The following is a 24,989-nucleotide window of genomic DNA, read 5'->3' as shown; positions in this document are numbered from 1 at the left end:
TCTGGTTCGTGAATTCCCAACGGAGCTGGAGAGACTCAACAAATCTGCTGAAATGATTCGAGGCTTCTTGGCTGGTGCCGACGAGCAAATGCATAGCTCAGACGTGAAAATTTGGCTCAAGCAGCTGGAAGAAGAGGTTTTCAAAGCTGACAATGTGCTGGACGAGCTCAACTGTGAAAATCTTCGTCGGAAGGTGAAGTATCGAAATCAACTCACGAAAAAGAAGGTATTCTTCTGCTTTTCATTCTTTAATAAAATTGGTTTTCGTTGGAGGTTGGGTTCAATGATCAGGGAGATCAACACGAACCTTCAAAGGATCCATCGGGATGCAGAAGGTTTGGGACTGGCCTACAAGCACCAAGTTGAAGATGCATTCCCTACTATTGCTTCTGGAGCCACAACAAGCCGACAGACCGACTCTACTATCGTTCGAGGAGATGTCCTAGGAAGAGACGAGGATGAATCAGAAATAGTTAAGAAGTTGTTGACCGAATCTGAAAGTGTTATTTCAGTTATTCCCATAACTGGCATGGGTGGATTAGGCAAAACAACTCTAGCTAAAGCCGTTTACAAAAATGAACAAATTGTTGGACATTTTGACAAAAAAATTTGGGTTTGTGTGGCTGAAGAAGTAGATAAAATCGAGAAGGTCTTCAAAATGATTCTTGAATCGTTAACAGGAGGAAAGGTTGAAGGGGATCGTAGGGAGGTTATAGTTCAAAAAATTCTAGAAATAGGTTGGAGGCATTTATAGACCAAATTTGGAAGCAATTTATTATTGCTGGGAGGCAATTGAAAATCTACCAGCATCCCTTGTGGTGCTAAACTGTCATTCTATTCTCTGCGAATGGTTTGCAATCACTTCTCATGCTCGGTCTGACTAAGTGATATTGCTGCCTGTGTGGCGACACAAATTTTGGGCAGACTCGGGTGGACCAAATAGCACAACAGCTGAGACTTGGAAAGTTGGAGACTGAGGAAAACCAAGATTTATCGTCACCATTTCAAACTGAGGAGCACAAATTTTCAGATCGTCAGCTTGAAGCTCAGGTAAACTTTGAAGTACACTATCTGACCTGGGTAGCTTGGGTTGCACTTACACCATTATATTTCTCTGTAGGAATTGGAGCTATTGGAGCTTGAAAGGCGCGATGCTACTGGTACCATCAACATGAATCTTTTAGATAATTCTTCCTGTATCTGTATTATGTGTGTGTGTGTGTATATATATATTTACTGTATTCTTGATGGTTTTTAGGTGAAATACTGAAGTTAAATCCGAGCTACAAGGTTCCTGCTGATTATAAACCTGTGCTGAAAGAGGCAAAAGTTCCGATCCCTGTAAGTCAGTAGAGTTTACTGATGTGATGGTTTTAGCACTTTGTTGCCTGTTTATGCATTATAACTAGAACACAATCTGGCTTTCTAGGGAAAGAAAAAGAGAAATAAGAAATAAAGATTGAAAATAGCCTTTCTCTGAATTGCGGCTATATTTGAATGTTTCAATTATTCACTGGAAACATTTGAGGTAGCAGGCAAGGAGTTAAAATTAGTAGTTGTCATGCTAGAATATAGTTGGCCTCCATATCATCTATAACTATTGCCAGGTTGATCACAATTTAATTTTGTCAGATTGGGCATTGTGGTATGAAATAGAGAATAGAAGTCTGAATCACAAAAGTGATTCTGAAGCATTAAAGTAGTGCACATCAAAGTCTTATTGTGTGATGAAAACATAATTGAAGCAATTCAAACTGGAGGTGATTTGAGGACAATAGGACCCTGGAAATATGGCTTTGTATTATGGTAATATGTTATATGTTTATTAGCTTAATTTTCTATCTATCTATCTATCTATGTTTATTCTTTGAGGTGGATGCTTCCCCTTCTGCCCCCTCGTTCCCTCTAATTGTGAGTGGATGGGACATTTTGGCTGGGGCTGTATTAATATAATTATGCTTAATCTGCTCATCTCATTCCATTAGGCTACAGACTTAGTTTATCTTTCGGAGATGGGATGCATTTCACAGTAACTGTCCTTTTGCTTCGATATCTTGGTCTCATCGAGTCATGTACTGCTACTGATTTCTTCTTGTGGTCTAATTGATGGTAAGTGGATGCTGAAAGAACAAAAAATGTGGAGAGCTAGCCTTTATGGAGTTCAGAATTTCTAAGAAGAGTATGGCTTGTCTACATTTTGGCATATAGTTGGTGAAGATAACAGCAAACTTACCATATTTGCATGATTGCAAGATTGGAAATTGTAAAAAAAAAAAAAGGAAATAAACAGAACTCTGCTTTTTTTATTTTCCCACACTCAGAATATGCTTATAAGGTAGACATTTATAGGGTAACCCTATCACAATTCTGCCACAACTTAAGGTAATAGAACCATGATTTTAGGGATTACGTAATCAACTCATAGCCTATCTTTTATTTTAGTTAATCTATTCAAACTTGATTGATCTTAAGCAATAAAATCCCATAATCATGGGAGATAATATCTTCGACACTCCCCCTCAAGTTAGTGCGTATATATTTATCATGCCCAACTTGCTTGTAAGAAGTTCAAAATTTGGTCTAGAGAGCCCTTTTGGTGAGAATGTCAGCTATCTGCTGAGCTGATGGAATGAATGACATGCAGATAATTCCTCCTTCAAGTTTCTCTTTTATAAAGTGGCGGTCAATCTTAATATGTTTGGTTCTATCATGTTGCATGGGATTATGAGCTATGCTAATTGCTGCCTAGTTATCACAATAGAGCCTCATTGGAAGTTCAATAGGTCTTTTCAGCTCCTCTAAAACTCTCTTTAGCCGTAACACCTGAGACACACCATGAGCCATAGCCGGTACTCTACCTCTGCACTAGTACGAGCTACAACACTTGGTTTCTTACTTCTCCAAGTAACCAAATTGCCCCATACAAATTTACAATACCCCGAGGTTGATCTTTTATCAATGACTGATCCTGCCCAATCAGTATCTGTATAAGCTTCAATGGTTCTTCGATCTCTCCTTTTAAAGAACAATCCCTTTCCTGGAGTGCTTTTTAAGTACCTCAGAATTCGATATACTGCATCAAGGTGCTCTTCACACAAAGAGTGCATAAACTGGCTCACAACACTCACTGAAAAGGCTATATCAGGACGAGTGTGAGCCAAGTAAATTAGCTTGCCCACTAACTTTTGGTATCGAGCAGTATCAACTGGTGTTCCATCTTTTAGATCTACTAACTTGTGATTCGGATCCATAGGAGTGTCTGCAAGTCGACATCCACTTATCCCTGTTTCCTTAAAAGATCCAAAACATACTTACCTTGGGACACAACCATGCCCTTTCTGGACCGAGTTACCTCCATTCCTAAGAAATATCGTAGTGTTCCCAAATTTTTGATTTCAAAACTAGAAGCAAGACTTTTCTTCAACCGCTCCATCTCAGTTAAGTCATATCTTGTGAAAATGATATCATCCAAGTACACAATGAGTACTGCTATCTTCCTGTCTTTGGAGTGTTTAACAAACATGGTGTGATTACTCTGAACTTGGGTATAGCCATGATCCTTTACTGACCTAGTAAATTCAAACCAGGCCCTAGGAGATTGTTTGAGACCATATATCGATTTTTTTAGCTTGCAAATTCTAAACTGAAACTTCCCTTCAAATCCAGGGGGAGAATTCATGTACACCTCTTCCTCCAGATCTCCATTTAAAAATGCATTCTTTACATCAAGTTATTGTAGTGGCCAATCAAGGTTTACTACCATTGAGAGAAGCTCCCTGATAGTGTATAATTTTGCCACTGGAGCAAAGGTTTCAAGATAGTTGATCCTGTAGGTTTGAGTAAACCCTTTAGCCACGAATTGAGCTTTGTACCATTCCAATGTCTCATCGAAATTATACTTGATGGTAGAGACCCATTTACACCCTATTGTTTTTTTTTACCTTGTGACAGGTTTGTTACTTCCCATGTTTGATTCTTCTCAAGAGCATGCATCTCCTCTTCAATAGCCTTTCTCCACTCTGGAACTTGTAATGCTTCCTGTACATTCTTTGGAATTTCCACAGAAGAAAGTTGTGAAGTAAATGTCAAGAAAGTAGGGGATCTCTTTTCATAAGAGACATAGTTAGTTATGGGGTGTTTGGTACAAGAACGCACTCCCTTTTGGAGTGCAATAGGAAGATCCAAATGAGCAATCTTTGAATCAGAGGAAACTTTATCTGAGGACTCAAACACATCAAATTCTACCCTAGGTTTGGATTCCTTGTTGTGAAGAGATGGGGGATCTTTTTCTTTTCCTCAATAATTTTTCCTGACATAGGGTTCAGGTTTTTTCCAGTTACGTTCCCATGTCTTTCACTAAAAGAATTTGACTCTATTATTGGCACTAAAGACAAGGGACCCTCTTTTAATCCTTGATCAATTTTTTCAAGTTTTTCAAAATCCTTTTGACAGGTAAATTGAAGAGTCATTTGATTTTTCAGGATTGTTATCTTGAAAAGATTTTTGTCGAGGAAATTGTGCTGTAGATTTTTCTAAAAAATTAGTAAAATCAATTCCCCCTATCAACAAAATTTGATTAGGAATTTGATTTTCAGTACAAAAAACATCATCATCTTCTCTAAGTTCTTCTATATGCCGAATCCCTGCCTGAAGAGGATCTGCAATAAGGGTTTATCTTTAAAAATTGTTACATCTATGGTTACAAACATTTTTTTGTGAAATAGGATCAAAGCATTTATGCCCATTTTGCGTGGGTGCATATCCAACAAAAATGCGTTTTCTTGCTCGAATATCTAACTTACTTTGACCCTGTTCATGATTGTGAACAAAGGCTATGCACCCAAACACCTTTTGTGAGATTTCATATGTTAATCAAGAAATGGGATAAAGTGTTTTGAAAAAATTCAAAGGAGTTTGTAAATTCAATGTTCTTGAGGGCATTTTGTTTATGAGATATGTAGCAGTTAAAATTGCTTCATCCCATAGATATTTAGGAACATTTCTTGAAAAAAGTAATGCCCTTGCCACTTCTAAAAGATGTTTATTTTTTCTTTCAATTACCCCATTCTGTTGTGGAGCATCATTGCAGGAGCTTTAATGCACAATCCCTTTTTCAAGAAAGAAACTTCCGAAAATTTTATTGAAATATTCTTTTCCATTGTCAATCTGTGCAATTTTGACTTTTTCTTGAAATTGGGTCAGAACCATGCAGTAGAAATTTTGAAACACACTTGCAACCTCTGATTTCTCTCTTAATAAATACACCCAACAAACTCTCATGTGATCAACAATGAATGTAACAAACCATTTTTTTCCAAACTGAGTTGAAATTCTAGAGGGACCCCAAACATCAGTATGTAATAGAAAAAATGGTTTTGAGGGTTGATAAGGTTGTATAGAAGATGTAGACCGATGATGTTTAGCCAATTCGTAGATTTCACATTGAAAGGAAGATGAATCCTTATTCTTAAACAAAGCTGACAATAAATATTTCAAGTAATAAAAACTAGGATGTTCTAGTCTAAAGTGCCATATCGTAATCTCTTTATTACTAGTAATAGACACAGACTTGTAACATGTGTTTTTGATTGGTATTGTCACATTTGATCCATCTTCAAGGAAGTAAAGTCCCCCATTTTCTCTAGCGCATCCAATCATTCTTCCCGTGGTCTGTTCCTGAAACTCATAGAAAGAAGGGAAAAAAATTAATCCGACACTTGAGATCCCTAGTTAATTTACTTATGGACAGCAAATTGCAAGATAAATTTGGAACATGAAGAACTCTATGAAGTGTTTGAGTAGGAGAGATGACAACGGAACCTATGCCAGCTCTAATGGATAATGATCCATTAGCAATCTTGACCCTCTTATTGCCTGCACATGGACTGTAAGTTGAAAATAATTGTGACGAATTGGTCATATGATCAGTGGCCCCAAAATCAATAACCCATAAAACTCGTGCACAAGATGCATTTGATGTTTTACATGAAAGAGGAACAATAAAATGATTACCATTTTTAGCAAAAGAGCAGAAGGGAGTGAAGCTTTTTTGCTCAGTGGTTGAAAATTGTGGAGACTTAAAGAGTTTGTACAATTGGCTTAATTGTTCCTTTGTGAAGGTCAGTGTCTCAGAGTCGGTTTGTTGCTTTTGAGAATCCTCGTTCACAGTCTGCAACGCCTTGCTATCACCTCCATTTTCTTCTTGAAATTCGAAGGTTTCCCATGTAATTCCTAGCACGTGTCCTTTGTGTGCCACGACTTTTTACAGTGTTCACACCAAGGCTTCTATCTCCGTCCAAATCTGTCCCCTTAGAAACCAATGCTGAACTCTCAACTTCACACTCTACCTTGGACTTTAGCATCACCTTATGCCTTGATTCTTCTCTCCTGACCTCAAAAAATACTTCACGAATGGAGGGAAGAGACTTCTTGCCCAAAATACGACCTCGCACCTCATCAAGTTCTTGATTTAGTTCGGCCAGGAAGACATAGACTCTGTCGTTCTCCTCCCATTTCTTATATCAAACACTGTCTGCAGGGCAGTCCGATTCGTCCTCATAACAAAGATCCAATTCCTGCCATAAAGTTACCATCGGATTGTAATAGGTTGTAACATCTCTGTCTTCTTTTCTTAATTTCCACAATTTCGTCTTTGAGATTGAAAATTTGAGACGAATTCTTTACATCGGAATACATATCCCAGACAGCGTCCCACACATCTTTGGCTGTGGGCAAAAATAAATGTAGCTTTCCTATCGCTAATTCCATAGAGTTTATCAACCAAGCAATAACTAGAGAGTTCTCTGAATACCACCATCTCTTCAAATTGGGATCTTCAGCAGCTGGTTGTTGAATTTCTCCAGTAATGTGGCCGAGTTTACCTCTGCCATCAATAGCAAGTTTTACGGATTGAGCCCATTCCAGATAATTGGAACCATTTAATTTATGAACGGTTATTTGCAGGGAAGGAGAATTTGAAGCAGTGTAATCCGTAGTTTGGGTAATTACTGAAGATGAGAATGAGTCTTCTCTTGTGTGAGCAGTAGACTCCTTGGATCCAGTCATGGCTGCTCAGTAATTCATGGACAGGAATTGGTACAGAGCCGGAGCTCTGATACTATGTAAACTTTAAAAACGAAAAGGAAATAAACAAAACTCTGCTTTTTTTATTTTCCCACACTCGGAATATGCTTACAAGGTAGACATTTATAGGGCAACCCTTTCACAATTCTGCCACAACTTAAGGTAACAGAATCATGATTTTAGGGATTACGTAATCAACTCACATCCTATCTTTTATTTTAGTTAATCTATTCAAACTTGATTGATCATAAGCAATAAAATCCCATAATCATGGGCGATAATATCTCCCATAATCATGGGGGATAATATTTTCGACAGAAATTTTCTATAATTTTTTTTGGTGTTTGCCTATTTGTTCATATGTTGTCTGGCAGTAGTCTTTCAACTTATTTTCTTCAGTTATATGGTTGGTTCTCAAAGCAGGGCTTAAGTGACAAAGCTTTTCTTATACTGGGTAGAGGTATAATCAAATGAGAACTTTGTTTACCGTTGGTCAAATTCCTGTTTGAGTTATTATTTTATTTAACAAGACCTTAACAAGGACACTGAATGTTACCTCTTAGGTGAAATACATTATCTATGCGGACATCTTAATTTTTTGGAGGATCTAGAGTGAGATCATTAAGAAGTTAGACTTCCAAGAAAGATGATTTGTTAATATTATGTGTGCTGAGAGATAAGGATTTCATTCATATGGAAAGGTGGATATGTTGGATATCGAAATTGTTTACTTTCTAGCCTTGCTGAGTGGTGAAGATGGTTTGAAACTAGTACATCACTGACTACTGAGTTCCTTTGAAGTTTTGTTGGGTCTATTCGTTTCACAAATTAATAGGAATAAAGCTTACACTTATTTTGCAGTAGGATGACCATGGACATTCTTGTGGATCATACACATGTAGTCATGTGCCTACCTATTGGTTTGGATTTCAAATCTTTATTGATACAAGAAGAGACACACTGTACTCTTGGGTCTCCTCCATCCCACTCTTGCTTGAGAAACTAGAGAAAGAAAGAGGCCACACTTTTTCTAATGTCACAGTTGTTTTTAATTTCTTGCATGCAGAACTAATATTGGACACTTCTGGGATTTGCTGATGACATTCCTCGTATTGGTTTTTGCTCTGTCTATGTGCAGATTAAAGAGAATGCTGCATATAATATGGTTGGTTTAATTTTTGGGCCAGCAAATGACACTCAAAAGCGACTGGAAAAGGTTTATATCGGCATATGCCCTCTGTGCTAATATTATATTACTGCCACAATTATTTATAGTATGCAATTATAATTCTGTGTGAAAAATTCACTGGTTGTTTACTTTGAGATCAGGAAACTGGAGCTAAAGTACGAGTTTATGGAACAAGAGCAGTTACTGGAGAAAAGGTAATGTGGCTGCCCCAAGTTGCCTTGCTATATTTCTTGTCCTGTTTCACTAGGTCCTGCATGCATATGATTCTCGCCCCTTTTTTAGTAATTATCCAGAGCATCAGCTTGGGTATTTATTTCTCTTTTGTTTACGCTGGTACATGCGATGGGCTGCATGATGATATGCATGGGCTTCTCTTTATGTTTTTCTCTGCTATTATTCTTATCACTCTCCAGGTTGAAGTTACTACTCCTGATGGTAATGAAACATGTGGTAGTTATGATGAGTTGCACGTTCATGTATCAGCTGACACATATGAAAAGATTGATGCTGCGGTGGCTCTTATTGAACTGCTAGTCACCCCAGTTTCGGTGAGTCTCCTGAACTTTAAGATCGTAGAATATTAGTCAGTTATGATTGCTAATATCTTCTTAAGGTCATTTAGAGTAATTTACTTCTTCATGCCATTCTTTGTACGAAAATAACTTAGTAATTGTTAGACTTTTCAGGGGAATCCTGCTTCCATTACTGTAACATCAACTGCAACATCTGGTGACAATGTGAATAGTGGTGCTCCGAGTCAAGGCACACCTGGTACTAATGTGCCTGCTGGTGTGGCAAGTGGAGTGGCTCAGCCAAGTGTAGGATCTGGACCAGCACCTTCACCTAATCACTTTCAGCAGTACTCAGGGCCTTGGTTTCCTGTGGGTGCACCTCAGACACATGCCTTTCCATCATCAGGTTTTGCTGCGGCTCCTGTCCATTTGTCTCCATCACAGTTCAATCCCTCAAGTATGCTGCCAATATTTGGTCCTCGGCCAGTTGTCACAGTGGGATTTACTCCGGTTCCCCAGAATCCTTCACTTATTACCTCCGGGCCACAGCAACCACAAGTTCTGCAGAGGCCATACATTTCACATCCGCCACCTTTGTCAGCTTCACAACCTGCACCTATTCAATCAAATGTCACATCACCACAATTATCTACTAACCAGTCAGCACCAACTGGGCCCACCCAGTTTGGGAGTTCAATATCTATTTCTTACCAGCCACCTTATGCTGGATCATCTATAGTACCAGTGAACACTCCAACATCCATTGGAGCTGGAAATATGATGTCAATGACCCCTGCAACAACTGGTCTGCAGGGCCACCCCTCCATGGCTTCTCATCCTTTGGCTGTGTCCAGAGCTGCACCGCCAAATATCTTTCCAATTACCCAGCAATCTGCTTTGCAGTCAGCTGGTGCTGCAGTTAATCATCCCGCAAATGTCCCATACTTCAACTCTAGTTCCCACTTCCAACAGGGGCTTTCACTTTCTCCACTACCTTCAGCAGCAAAAGTACCTGGTCCCATGCAGTCTGTTATGCCACGAGCTGTGATACCTAATTCATCTCCCAATGTGGTACCAGGATCCACCCCTCTTCTTTCACCAGTGACATCTTCATCAACACTACTACATCCAGCTTCAGGAATTCCTAATTCTGGTCCTGCTGGTGCTGTCAGTTTTAATGCCATTAACCCTGCAAATATGACTGCTCCCAGACCACAGCAACCCAGCTCAAATGATTTTACTTTTCAGCCTCACCGGCCACACAATCCAGCCCTTGAAGTTGCTCATAGACCAAATACTCAACCTATACTTTTACATCCAAATCAATCAGCACAGCCATATCAGGAATCTCAGATTTCACCTGTTCAGCCAGGAATGCACATGTTGAGACTACCACCTGCAAATCCAGGGTTTTCTAGGCCTAATGTTGGCAATCAAATGATGCAGCCTAGAGCTCAAACGTCTGTTAACTTTCCCAGTAGTCCAACAGCGCTTCTGGGTCCACCTAGGCATGCACCATTTCCAGGTTCGAATGCTGCTCCTCTACTGCAACCAAGAAACTTCAATTTAGATCCCCCATTCGTCAATGCAGATGGAATTCCTCGAGCAGGGGGCCCAATGCAAATTCAGCAAAACTACCCTCCATCGGCAACTAGGCCGCCAAGTTTTGTTGCTCCAAATCAACATATTAACAGTAATATTTCCTTTCAACCTGCTGCTGGGCTATCTTCTAGAGCTTCTGGAGTACAGCAAGTGTATGATCCCTTCTCGCCAACATCTGTTTCTCTTAATACTCATTTAAGCAGTAACAGAGCAAAGATTCAGAAACAGGAGAGTGATCCAGAGTACGAAGACCTGATGGCCTCAGTCGGTGTAAAGTAATGTATGCTCGTTAGTTTTTAGATGTCAGTGGCTTATGACCAAGAAAAAGGTTCACATGATGCGGATCAATCTGTGTCGAGCTTGGATCTAATTTATGAAATCATGCATTGCCGGTTCTTACTGGTACTATTCTTAATGGGTTATTACCAACATTTAGAGGGGAAAAAATGGAAATTTTCAACTTTCAATTATTTCTAGATGTTGCAAAATACATCTGTATTCTATCACAGTTTGTATAGTTTCTTGTCAACCTCTATCAACTAAATCTTAAATCGGCCACCTCATAGCTAATTGTAATACCTATTTAAAATTGACGAATATCAAGGTAGAAAACCCTCATGTCGATTCCCTTTTCATTAGTGTTGAATGAGAATATTGCTATGAAATTCTCAATGCTGAATGTTTCTAAATACCATGGCTGTGCTTGTAGCCATTTTGTTCATCTTTTTTATACTATTCCTGTTTACTGATTTATATAACCTGTAAATGAATTGTTGTGGTTTCTCAAATTTTTCCCTTTATATGCTTCAATTATTGAAAACACTTGAATGTAGGACCCAAATTACAACCAACCAAAAAGAAAAAAAAAGGATGAGCACACCAAATATCCATAAAACAGTAAAAGGAGAGAGGTGGCAGTTGGGATAAACATTTTGTGTCATTTTTTGAACTTCCAATTTTGCTCTTAAAAAAATTAATTTTTACCCCAACCACCTAATCATATTTGCTAATATAATCTCCTATAACTCCCTTAGATACAGCAACTATCAAATTAACTATAACTGTATTAAAGAAAAAATTACTAATAAATTGTAATTTTTTTTTCATGAAGAATTTATATAAAATTTATTTTTGTAAAAATAATATTAATATATTCATAAAAATCAATAATTATTTCTAAATTGCACACACTGGGTGCGCCTTTAACACTAGTCCTTATAACGTCTAAACTAATAAAATTTCACAGAAGATAAAGAAAAAGCAAAATTTCAATAGGAATGCATTCCCATGAGCACTATATTAGTGTAACTGTAACATGATGAGCAGTATAACAGTTGGTTGTTCATAAATGTTGTTATGGTATTTCAAATAAATTTTTTGGTCCGATTCTAATAAAATGCTTCTCTATTTTTTGAGTTTCCAGTAACTGATGATATTAGGCGCTTTAAAGAATTCAAGGAACTCAAAGTTTTCATCTATTTACCGCAAAAAAAAAAGCACAAACAAATTAATGAAACTATTATCCATTGGAATCGAGGGCATTGACTTCAAGGTTCATGGTAGCATAGTAAAATATATTGTTCCTGTGAAAATAAATGCTGGGGTCTAAAGAATTTTGGTTCTGAAATTTTACAGAAAAAAAAAGAAAAAATTTGAGATACTCGTTGTCATTGATATTCTTTTAAGAACTTCTCAGATAGTCTTCTCTGATTATGCCTTTCTTGATTTTTTTAAATCAATCAATCCATAATTTTTATTTATTTATTTTCACATTCTCTTCAATGGCATGATTCCCTTTTTAATCTGTAATTAGGATAATTCTACAAGTCCTCAAATCTTTTTAATTTTGTACCCCTATTATTTGTCTTGATTATTCATTGTTACTTATAAAATTTTGACAACTTTTATTTTTATATCATTAGCATATTACTCATGCTAATCCATTTAGGTTGTCCAGTTAGTAATTTGGTTCTGAAAAATTCTCCCTGTTTTTCTTTTCCAATACATTCTGTTTGACCATCTAAGTATCGATTTGGTCAAATCCTCTGTTCTCTTCCTTTCCAAACTTTTTTGACTCCTTAAACAAATTAAAATATTGCCTTTCAAATTACTTTCCTTCTTCCAACTTCTTATTGTTTCAAGTAAATTAAGAATTCCACTCTCCTTTAATCTCTTTTTAAATTTTTTTTAAATAGATCAAATTTTAAGTGCATTTGCACGGTATTATTATTTTACTTTATATGGAGATGCTAAATTATTTTGTCTCATTTTTTTTAATGTATCCCCAAACAAAAATTAGGATCTCTATTCGGGCATTTAGAAAACCAATGAATCCATATACTTTTTTCACTATAACTATTGACTATAAACAAAAGTTGAATTGTTAGTCTTTTTGGAGTGGGAAAGGATGATGGAATTGACTATAAACATGAATGTATTTTTTTATATTGTATTTTTAGAAGTGTTTATTGTTTTATTTGTAGAAGACTTTATCGTTTTATCTCATGTTTACAACATTGATTTTATTTTCTATTGTCTAATTTTATTCATGAGTTAATCTTATATGTACTGTCAGTACATATATTATCAAAGTCAGATAGATGACACATATACGAAATTTAAATTTTAAATTCAAAATAATCGTCCTGATACACTATTGTAAAACTGTACAAACGATTCAATCTGTTTATGAAGGACATTTCTTCAACTCAAGAATGTTGGAAGGAATGTGGTTCTATCGGTGAGTCCTTTGATCAAGAAAAGAATACTAAAAAGCTAGTCCTAGAAATATATACGATTCTGACCTAGAAATGTACTCACAAGTCACAAAAAGGCCAGAAACAAAAAATTGGATGTCATGACTATTTACAATGAGATAAGATACATACAACCCAATTGGTTAAAGTGGAAAAGATACAAGAAACTTGAGACTGTTTTTATCATATGTTAATATTAGTTAGTAATCATGACAGACCCCAGCAGTTTGTGTGTCAAGTTTGGTCATTGATGCTTAACCGCAAAGTGATGGTTCTATGGTGAAGGAATCAATTATAATATCTTCAAGCTGCAAAGTCACTTCCTCAAAAAGCAAGGCAGAAAAAAAGAACATTGTTGTTTGTATGTTGTGTTATTTTAGTGTTTGTATGTTTTTTTAAAAAATTACCATGGATTTCACAAGACTAATATTTTTAGCCAATACCACTTTGGTCAATTATTGATGGATTTCACAAGACAAATATGTCATTTGGTTAGTTTTGTGTAGCTCATTAATATTTGGACAAAAGTGGGATGTGTTAGAAAGGTTATGATACAAAATGTCCCATATTAATGTTTGAGATGCAAAGCGGGAATAGGTGTAGGTTTGAGTCTACAAAATGGAATTTGCCCTTCTCACATCCCAAAGAGTACTTAGTACTCTTAATTACTCTGCTACTCCACATTTATCTATCTCAGGAGCAATGAAATAGTGAGATGAGAGAAGTGAAAAAAAAGGAAAAAAATGATAAGGAAAAGAAAATAGTAGAAAAGAAAAACAAAGGAATGAATAAACAAGGAGAAAGAAAATAATATAGTGGGGGGCATCTTTATCCAAAAACATCAAAAAGGGGTTAAGTGCCTGTTTAATAAGTTTAGAGAGGAAAAGTACAATTAGAGACAAAGTTTAGGGGATTTAATGCATTTAACCTTAATTTGTTACTCAGTATTAAGAAATCCAGTTGGGAAAAAAATGTTTTAATTCCTTTCATTGATTTCAACTTGACTTCTCTTATACATTGACATAAGAACCATGAAATGATAAGATTAAGACTGGTTAGTGGGAATATGACAACCAATTAGAAAAATGTTGGTCATATTCAAAAAATATGTTACATTTTTATCACTTCTAATTGATTGTTTTCATCGCTTGAGTCTAATTAAGACTCATGAAAACAACTAACAAAAAAGTAAAGAAAAAAAAGATGAATATAACATTATAAATTAGAAATTAGAAAAGCATGATGACACATAAGAGAAGCTTTTTCTTTAAGAAACTGATTTATTGATCAATATAGAAATCCGTCATATATACATATAAACCAAGGAGGGAGAATCTCCGATAATGCAAATTCATATAATCTAGCATACTTTGTTAATATTGAACAACCTCGTTGTCTCTTCTTCCTAACCCTTAGCATCTATTGAGCGATTAAGCTAAAGAGTTAGTTAGTCGAAATATCTTTATTTAACTTGTTGAGTGCATGTCCGGGTCACTAGCAGTGCATAAACTCTCAAGGTGGTCACATTCAAATGGCCAATTATGACCCATCACTCTCTTCAATTAGGTTGTCTCCAAGGAAAGCGATTAGCTTATGTAGAGGTTTTTAATATTTTCTTTTCAAGTTGAAGATAGGCACAGAGCGAGTGAAAGAGGGATAGACTAGATGGTACAAAAGAGAGAATATAAGTGAAAAGTTCTATGTTCGAGATTTTCCACTTATACTAAAAAAAATTTTTAAAAAGAAGCACAGAGGAAATGGGGCAAAAAGGAAAGGGTTAGCAAATTATGAAAATTCTAAAATTATCATTTACTCTGAATTGTAACTCTTTCGGACCCACTTTTTATACTGAACATTCAGAGCACAAAATAGAAGAAACTGCATATAGTTTATAATTATTTAATTTGATTTGATTTGATTTTGTTGTATTTTATCAAATTTAATTTGAGTTGATTGTCTTCATGAGCAAGACATTTTTTTCGTCCTATATATATAGCCTCCTTACGTAGTAAACATACAAAACCCACAAAACAAGCAAACAAGCAAGAAAGCAGAACGAGAGGCAAGGCAATGGGCAGTTTGGTAGGACATGTGATACCTGGATTTGGTTTCTTTCTGATTGGACTCTGGCATTTAGTTAACCATATCAGGCTTCACTTTCTCCATCCAAAATCCTACACATCTTTGCCATGGTTTCCCACTTCAAAATTCAGGTACTTCGAACTTCTCTTGATCATGGGAGGCTGCATTGCCTCAATATCCATGGAACTCTTCATTAGTCCGGCCAGGCACCAACCATTGGACCCTGATGGCACCATCCCATCAAACCATCTTCACAACTTTGAGCACTCGAACATATCCTTGACTATCTTCATTTATGCACTTTTCTCCATCATCCTAGACAAAATCCAGCCCCCAGCTCAATATGGCCTGACCCAAATGCTCGGAGCCATTGCCTTCGGCCAGGAATATCTCCTCTTCCATCTCCACTCTACTGATCACACGGGTGTGGAAGGCCAATACCACTGGCTTCTACAAATTGTCATACTTGTGTCATTTTTCACTACCCTATTATGCATAGGTTACCCCCAGAACTTCTTGAATAATTTTATAAGGTCTCTTAGCATCTTGTTCCAAGGAGTTTGGCTGATGGTCATGGGAATCATGCTTTGGACACCAGAGTACATTCCCAAAGGCTGTTTTATGAACTTGGAAGATGGTCATTATGTTGTTAGATGCCATGATCTTGAAGCCCTTGCCAGAGCTAAATCATTGGTGAACATTCAATTTAGCTGGTATCTAGTTGGAGTTACAGTTTTTGGTATGTGTCTTTACTTGGGACTCTACAAAGTGTTCCCTGGAAAAGCTGAGTATCAATCTTTAACAAAATTGGAGGATGATGATGATTTTAGGTTCAGAAAAGAAACAAAGACGCTTTTCTAGTTAAGCCTACAATGATGCTAGCTCAGCAAAAACCAAAGGTGTCAGGGGCAAAAATTTGGAATTTGTGTTGGGATATTGTTTGTTTGTTTTGATGGCATTTGGATTGCAGTTCTTCCGTTTGTTGTAATGTATGAAGAAGAAAAAGGTTGTTTAAAAGAGGAATGTACTTTAATCTTTTGTTAAAAATTCTTCACATATTAATATTTATTCAGTATTTCTGGATCATAGTTGCATATTTAAGATCAATCTGAGTTGAATTTTGAATCTTGAATCTTGAAAATAATTGTCCTATTTTCTTCATTGATAGATTAAATTACGTCTCAGCTATGATGCTCCTCAATCCTTCCAATTGTAGGCATGGTTTTTGTACTTTTGTTTATTTTGCAACTCATACAAGAACAAAGTTTGGGGTTTTGGATCTGCATAATCCACAACTGATAAAAAGTAAGTCATATACTTTCAACCGATGCTTGCAATCCCCATCAATTGCACTTACATCTCCTGGCGTTTGACTTTGTTAACATACATATTTACTTTACATGCTATAGATTAACTAGCTAATGCAATATATGAGGCACACTTGTGGAATTATTTTATTTTTTCTTTCCTAGAAACATATTTTTATTGTTAAAATTTTGAATTGGGCTAATTTATTACATGATAATTAGTTTTAGGGGAGGTCACTAATATTTTGGAAATTTCGGGAGGAGGCCAATGCAAGTATTTGAAACATCAGGAGAGGTTTATAAAATTATCTCCATACACAATCTAGCCAAACATGCTAAGCGGTCTGGAATGGATACAGCATTTCCAATTCCAACCGGTTGTGTGAATCCAACAATATCATGTATAAATTCATACAATTTCGATGTAATCATGAATGCTTCACAACTTTAATTGTACAAGTTACAAACTCAATTTTTACACTAAAGTTATACTAATTTATACGAGATACTATAAGAATTATACAATCGGGTTGACTTGGACATATTCTATTGAACAGTAAAGGTTCAACCATGCACTTCAAAACTAACACACTAACGAACAAATTCTTGAGCATGGTACACGTTAAAATCTTGCATAGATTCTCTATTACAAGTGTAGCAATGCTGTCCACTGCTTCATTGAATGATGACATTTTCTTGCATTCATTGACTTTAAATAAAAAAAAAAAGTCATACCTCAGTAACGTTAATGATTTGACTAGTGAGTGCTCGTTAAGATAAATTTTAGATATTAATTTTTTTAAAATTATAATTAATTATAAAAAATGTCTAAATACAAAAAGTAAATTAGCTCAATTGTCTTGGTCTTGACTCTCAAACTCGTTAATTTTTGAAGTTAGTACTGGGAATATGCAAATTCGAAAAAAAAAAATGATTTACCAATTGAATTCAAATTGAATTCGAAATTTTTGAAATCGGTAAAGCGGAAGTTTTCCATTTTTGAAATATACGAATTTGGTTCAAATTCGGGAATGTATTTTCTCAACCACTCGGCCTCAGTCCCTGTCAGTTCCAGAGCTACAAACTCTGACTCCATTGTTGATCTAGCAATGATTGTCTGTCTAGCAGATTTCCATGCTATTGCACCACCACCAAGGGTGAACACATAACCACTAGTGGATTTCGTATCATTTGAATCAGAGATCCAATTAGCATCACTGTAACCTTCTAATACAGTGGGAAATCCACTATACAGGATACCAAAATTCATGGTACCTCTCAAATATTTCATTAGTCTGACTAATGCAAACCAATGCTCACGGTTGGGATTATGAGTATATCTACTCAGTCGACATACAGCATAAGCTATATCAGGTCTAGTAAAATTCATCAGATGCATCAGACTCCCAATAATCTGAGCATATCTAGACTGAGCAATTGGGTCACCATTATTTTTCTTTAATTGAGTGTTAGCATCATAAGGAGTACTCACAGGTGTCACATCATAATTTTCAAACTTCCTAAGAAGTCTTTCTGTATAATGTTCTTGTGACAACATTATACCATCACATTTCCTTATGATTTTAACACCCAATATTATTTTGGCTTCACCCAAATCTTTCATATCAAAATTAGAAGACAAAAAATATTTAGTACTATTTACAATATCTAGACTAGTACCAAATATAAGCATGTCATCCACATATAAACTGATTATCACATATTGATCATTTATAATTTTGACATATACACATTTATCCACTTCTACAGACGAGAAACCATCTTTCATCAATACTTGATCAAATTTCTCATGCCACTGTTTAGGAGCTTGTTTTAGGCCATAAAGAGATTTAATTAGTTTACAAACCTTATTTTCTTGTCCAGATACAATACATCCCTCAGGTTGAAACATATAAATTTCTTTTTCTAAATCACCATTTAAAAAGGCTGTTTTGACATCCATTTGATGAATAACAAGTTTATGGATAGAAGCTAAAGCAAATAAAACTCGAATAGACGCAATTCTAGTTACTGGTGCAAATGTATCAAAATAATCAATATTTTATTTTTGAGAAAATCCTTTTGCTACTAAACGAGCTTTGTACTTTTCTATAGAGCCATCAGAGTTATATTTTCTTTTAAAAATCCATTTGCAACCAATAGGTTTTGCACCAGGAGGTAAGTCTACCAAAATCCAAGTTTTATTTGACAAGATAGAATCTATTTCAGATTTAATTGCTTCTTTCCAAAATTTACACTCAGGAGAAGAAATAGCATCGGAGTATGTTAAAGGATCATTATCAACAAGAAAGGTTTGGAATTCATTTCCAAATGAAAATTCTTTTCTTGGCCTTTTGCTCCTTCTTAATTCCTCAATTGGAATAATTTCCTTATTTATTTCAACAGGTGCATGAGAAATTTTACTAGACAGTGGAAAAATATGTTCAAAAAATTCAGCATTCTTTGTCTCAATAATTGTATTACAATCAAGTATATCACTTCTTAACACAAGAAATCTATATGCAGCACTATGTTCAGCATATCCAATAAACATACAATCAGAAGTTTTAGAACCTATTTTCCTTTTCTTAGGTTCAGGCAACAAGACTTTAGCAAGACACCCCCAAACTTTTAAATATTTCAAATTTGGTTTATAATTTTTCCATAACTCATAAGGTGTTTTGCCAGTCTTTTTATGTGGGATTCTATTTTGTAAGTGACATGCAGATAATATAGCTTCTCCCCATAAATTATCTGGAGCATGAGAACTAATTAACATAGAGTTCATCATTTCTTTTAATGTTCTATTTTTCCTTTCAGCTACTCCATTAGATTCTGGAGAATAAGGTGGAGTTATTTCATGTATTATGTCTTCCTGTTCACAAAGGTTATCTAAAGTTAAATATTCTCCACCCCTATCTGATCTAATTCTTTTTATCCTTTTATTAAGTTGATTTTCTACTTCAGACTTATAGGATAAAAAGGCATTATAAGTATCATCTTTATTTCTAAGTAAATAAACTTTGGTATATCTAGAATAGTCATCTATAAAGGTGACATAATACCTTTTCCCACCTCTAGTCATTGTTTGTTTTAAATCACCTAAATCAGTATGAATTAAATTTAATAACTCAGTTTCTCTATGGACAGTTATACAACTTTTCTTTGTTATTTTAGCTTCTGCACATATTTCACATTTGTCCATATTATCATTAATACCAGAAATTAGACCACATGATTGCATTTTCTTTATATAACCAATATTAACATGTCCTAATCTAGCATGCCATAAAGAAATGGAATCAACAATATAAGCAGAAGAAGATGCATTTTCATTTATCACATTGGAAATATTAAGTACAAAAAGTCCCTGATTACAATAGCCTTTCCCTACAAACACATTATTTCTTGTCATTACAATCTTTTCAGATTCGAATGATACTTTCACCCCAACTTTTCCAAGCAAAGCCACAGAAACAAGATTTGCCCGAATATTTGGAACATGCAGCACATCATTAAGAGCCAAAGTATTTCCTGAAGTGAGTTTCAATAGTACTTTGCCCTTACCCAGAACTTTAGTAGTTCGTGAGTCTGCAAGGTAGACTATTTTTTTCATCATCCCCTATTGAAGTATAGGAGGAAAACGCTTCTCGATTTGCACATATGTGCCGAGTAGCCCCAGAGTCTACCACCCATTCTTTAACATTAGCTGCAATGTTCACTTGAGAGATGACTGCAGCAATTATTTCATCTCCTTCGGTTAAATTAACCTTAGGAGGATTACCATTTGCTTTGTCACCTTTATTGTATCTATACAGGGCAACATAATGTTCTGATTTTCTACAATAATGGCAATTGCCTTTCTTTTTCTTAAAGTTGGGAATATTAGGCTTGTAATTGGAATTTTTTAGTCTATTATACTGGGACTTATTGGCTTGCATATAGCTACAATACACGTCAAATAATTCATTTAAGAGTGTTTGTAAAATAGTATGCCTACATACCTTATTGGCATATTGCCACGATTCTTGTATTTTGACATCTGTGGTTGAAGCAGGTTGGGACTCCGTTAGTGCATAGACCACTCCATGGATGTCGAGTCGTGAGTGTACTCGTTCTTGCCACCTTTTGAAATTTTCATTGGCGAAAATTTCAATTTTGGATACATCTGGAAAGGGCTTGGCGAATGGTAGTGCCACTGCAACAGTTGCTGATGAAGGCTGCGGGGTGCTAACATTGTCAGATGCCTTAGTTTCTTAGATTGTTGGATAATTGGCTACAACAATGTTAACACTATCTGCTTGAGTCGTGCGTAGCACTGTCCTAAGAAACTATTTCATGAAATTGAAATGTTTCCCCAGGATTAAACAAGCCTTCTTCTATTTATTGCGAACAAGAAAGACAAACTTTCTTCTTGTTGCAAACTAGAAGGACCAGAACTAGCAAATTAAAACCAGCAGATATATATATAAAAAGGATGAGAACAGAATTATCAGGAAGATATCAACTAACAAAAAAAAAAATAAAAGAGAGAGAGAGAGAGGGATAGAGCAGCTATCAAAAGATATTAACTGAAGCTGCTGGGGTGATTTTCTGAGGGAGAAGTGGATCCTATTTATAGACTTCAGAGTGAGGTGCAACCCTTCTCACTTCCGATGTGGGACAAAGACTGCAACCCTTCTCACTTCTCAATGTGGGACAGAGAAAATAATACTTCTCATTTTTTTCGATGTGGGACAAAGAATATTTTTGAAATACTATATATTTTACAACAATCATGTTAGATAGCAGAAACTATAGCAAATGCATTATATTTTGCCAATGTTTTGGTACACGTAAGGTCAATCGTAGGTGCTACACCATGAATTTGCATTCAATTGCTACACCAGATGTAAATGCAGAATTTGTATATCCTTGGATGGGATTTGTTGCAAATGTTCCTGATGACAATAGAAATGGATAAGATGTTGGAAGCTGTGGCTCTGAGGTTAAGAATGATCTGACTATGAAAGGGTTTAATCCAATGACTGTGCAACCATTCTGGAACTGTGCAACATTATCAGGGTATGCAATAGTTGAGTTCAACAAGAACTAGACAGGATTGTCTTCAGGCAATGGCGTTTGAAGAGAATTTTGAAGCAGAGAATCTTGGTAGGAGGGATTACTATGAAGCATATAACGGGTGATAAGCATGGTTCAAAGTCGCGGTCACGGCCTGGACCGTTCCACGCCAGTCTTGGCATATCGGTCACGGTGAGACGCAAATTTTGAATCATTTAATATTCTAAAAATTGTAAATAATATTCAAAAATATGCTGAACAAAAATAATTAACAAAATTAACAAAAGAAAATTTGTCAAATGTAAATTTGTGAGTTGACTCGGACCAATTCGGCCGAGACTATCAGTATCGGAGACTTTTCAGACGAGTTCTCGGTGAATCAAGTATCTCGGAGTCATCTCATTTCGATATCATATCAGAGGGTTCGTTCCGGTGACAACTTAGCCGAGTTGTCTCGGTCTCGGCAGAGACTTTGAACCATGCTTCCGGGTGATAAGTGGTATAGATGGGTTGCCTGTGCTGATGATTATCATTCATCAGAATTAATTGGAGAATATCTTCAAGAGAAGGCAGATTTGACGACTATTGCTGATATTGAAGCAGAAGTGAAGTGAAGCAAATAACTTCACGGCTTATTGACAATTTTACCAAGGAAATACAAGATAACTGCAGGTCCCTCAGGGTTTGTGAGCGTAAATACAATGAAACTATTATACTCTCATTCGATTTGATGACTCGAAATGATGAGATGGGTCGATTCCATAATGAAAGTGTGTACTCATTCCTCACATCCAGAGAATGATATCTTTAGTTGTTAATGATTTGATGCAGTGTTATTTCGCTTTCACCCTTTTCACTAGTGACAATATCTGCATTGATTTTCCCTCACTTTCTTCCGTTCACATGAATCAGAGATACGAAAGATGCAGGACACCATGCTAATCAGTTGAAAAGGTATCTTCAGAGCATGCAGCCAGAGGCATGGAAACAAAAGCTGATTGAGCGTAAGAAAGAATTGGAGAAACGGGAGGTTCAGAATGAAATAGAGAGGCAAAAACTTGAACTACAGAATAAAATGGTACATATCTGAACATACCATTGAAGATAAATGAGAACAACCCAACCCACATTGAACGTATGCAATACTAGAATTTGGAACTGCAAGCAGAAAAAGAGAGCAACAATCAACAGAGGAATAGCATTCCAGCAGTTGAAATATAAACCACTCAAATCAAAAGCTAAAAGAGTTCGCAACCTAATGAAATTGTTAGCCTTGTTTTGTTGTTTAATAGATGAAACTTGACATTACTGTACCCTTCTTCTTTTGAGTTGTTCAACAATGATATATGATATGTTCCAGTCGCTGAACAATCTCTGTAGTTAAGCGGTTCCTATATCTATGAACTTCTGTCAAAACTGGTAATCAATTTAGAAAACAGATATTTGTCTGCTGTGTCATGATCATGGTTCGCCAACTCGGCCGAGTCATAACCAGAACAGTCCCTACCGTTCCGATACCGATACCCGAAACGCCGATTATACCATATCCGATTTGAATCGCTCCGAAACAGTTGATATTAACCGAGTTAGAACGGTGTAGAAGGATACCAGCCAAATTCTCGGATTCGACTCGGATATGAACCGGTCAGATCATAAACAGCAACAAGAACACAGAGAGTCGGCCACCCATGCTTTCTTGTTTTCTTTCTCAACCACAAAGACAAGATTTAGGGGAAAAGGAGGATAAGGGGAGAAGCATACCGTCAATTTCTGTGTGCCTTTTGCAGAGAGGGAAGGAGAAAACAGAGAGAAAGAAAAGAGAAAAGAAAGAACGAGGGTCACAGCAGTATCTAGAGTGATTATTTGGAGAAGCGAGCTGAAGGGGTTCTTCAATTTCTTCATCGTCCGGCTATGAAGGAAGGAGAGGAGAAAAACAGAGGGTGACGGCAGAGAGGGAAGGAGACAACAGAGGGAAAGGGAAAGTGAAAAAAAGAATGAAGTTGACTGCTGAATATCACATCTGGAGCTGAAGGGATCTTCAATTTCTTCGTCATCTGTACCGGGCGAAGGGGTCTTCAATCTGGCCGTGAAGGAGGAGAAAAAGGGCGAAAGGGAAATTGGAAAAAAAATGAAGAAAGGGACGGCCAAATCTGAGAGGAACAACACTAGTTGCAATGATCGTATGCTCTCCTTGGCTGCTGAAGAAGTGGAAGACAGCGTTGCTGAGTTGGATTCTGCATCATCTGTTGCTACTCCTTGGGATGTCTTTTCTCTCTTGTCCTTTCTCATTTATGGGTCCCTGCTTTGTAGAAAAGCTGGAAAGATTTGAAAAAAGGACAATTGGATAGTGCAAAAAAGCTGTTGTAGCATGTTTTGTCTTCGAAGTAACATGCAATTAACGTATCATGCTTTATTATGCTAAGAGAAGCTGGGGCTTTTGTACCGGATCAGGGAAAAATATAGAAGGAAAAATTGGAAGCACCTGAAGTTCAAGTTTGGCCCAAGTAATTAAGTGAAAATGCTTGTTTCTTTATATCTTTGCATTTCATAATATTATTTGATAAATATTTTTTTTATTGTATTAAATAAATACCGTTATTTTCTTTGTGTATAGAGATTTGTATTGTATTATGTAAGATATGATAATTTTATTCTTATATATAATTATTTATCTCATATAAAATAGAATTAGAATGTACATTTGATTCTAAAATCATTTATTACTAATGCTATAGGCCCTTATGGTAATGACAGTATTATTTTATTTAATAATCAGTAACTATATATGATAATGTAGGTATTTAGTAAATTTAATTTGATAATTGTGTTTTTAATGGTATTTTCTATTTTTAGTCAATTTTTCAGATTTTGAAAAAAATTTTATACACTATAATGTGCGTATCACCCGATATTTAACCGATATGCCGCGACGGATGTGGAACAATCGAGACCGCGACGTGACCGCGACCCGCGACGGCGAACCATGGTCATGATATGCGACTAAACTAGCTGGAAAATGTGAAGAGCGCTGCACGTTTGTTCAATAACTACTTGTAAAACTGAAAGAATCTCCTATATGTTTTAGGTCATTTGTAATTCAAACAAGCTGAAGTCCTTTGAGACGTGATTGGACCATTGTCTCCTCGATTCTTGATTTACTGACTAGCAAATCATTGGCAAAGCTGCTGCAGCAAGTCTCCAATCTTAAATTACCTGAGACAACTTCATTTTAACACTAACACTTTTTAGTTGAAGTCTTCGTAGTAGATGTTGTCAAAGAATAAACAAGATTTGCTCATTCAGACTGATTGACGAATTTAATCCTTTAATATGCCCCAAGCTTGCATCAAAACTATGTTAGACAAGTTTGCCTTAATACAGTCGTACATTTCTCCTA

General features: G+C 36.1%; 2 protein-coding genes across 3 annotated transcripts; both read left to right on the top strand.

The window, feature by feature from the left end:
- The first annotated feature begins 823 nt into the window (after positions 1 to 823).
- On the top strand, positions 824 to 11,058 carry LOC140007925 (uncharacterized). 2 transcript variants are annotated; one of them, XM_072051597.1, is made up of 7 exons: positions 824 to 1,050; positions 1,121 to 1,160; positions 1,259 to 1,341; positions 8,222 to 8,299; positions 8,413 to 8,466; positions 8,686 to 8,820; positions 8,959 to 11,058. In XM_072051597.1, the coding sequence occupies exons 4-7, from the start codon at positions 8,246 to 8,248 to the stop codon at positions 10,663 to 10,665; spliced, it is 1,950 nt and encodes a 649-aa protein (XP_071907698.1). In that variant the 5' UTR covers positions 824 to 1,050; positions 1,121 to 1,160; positions 1,259 to 1,341; positions 8,222 to 8,245; the 3' UTR covers positions 10,666 to 11,058. The 2 variants fall into 2 exon arrangements, with proteins under 2 accessions (XP_071907698.1, XP_071907697.1); XM_072051596.1 differs by having other exon boundaries at positions 827 to 1,050; positions 8,950 to 11,058.
- A 4,154-nt stretch (positions 11,059 to 15,212) lies between these two features.
- LOC140021110 (uncharacterized) lies at positions 15,213 to 16,310 on the top strand. Its single transcript, XM_072071852.1, has one exon. It carries the CDS (start codon positions 15,213 to 15,215, stop codon positions 16,083 to 16,085), a length of 873 nt encoding a protein of 290 aa, XP_071927953.1. The 3' UTR covers positions 16,086 to 16,310.
- Positions 16,311 to 24,989: the final 8,679 nt, after the last annotated feature.

Source organism: Coffea arabica, chromosome 1e (assembly GCF_036785885.1).
Source record: "Coffea arabica cultivar ET-39 chromosome 1e, Coffea Arabica ET-39 HiFi, whole genome shotgun sequence".
Taxonomy (NCBI): domain Eukaryota; kingdom Viridiplantae; phylum Streptophyta; class Magnoliopsida; order Gentianales; family Rubiaceae; genus Coffea; species Coffea arabica.
Note: the sequence above shows the minus strand (reverse complement) of the source record. Positions and strands in the feature narration are given on the sequence as shown.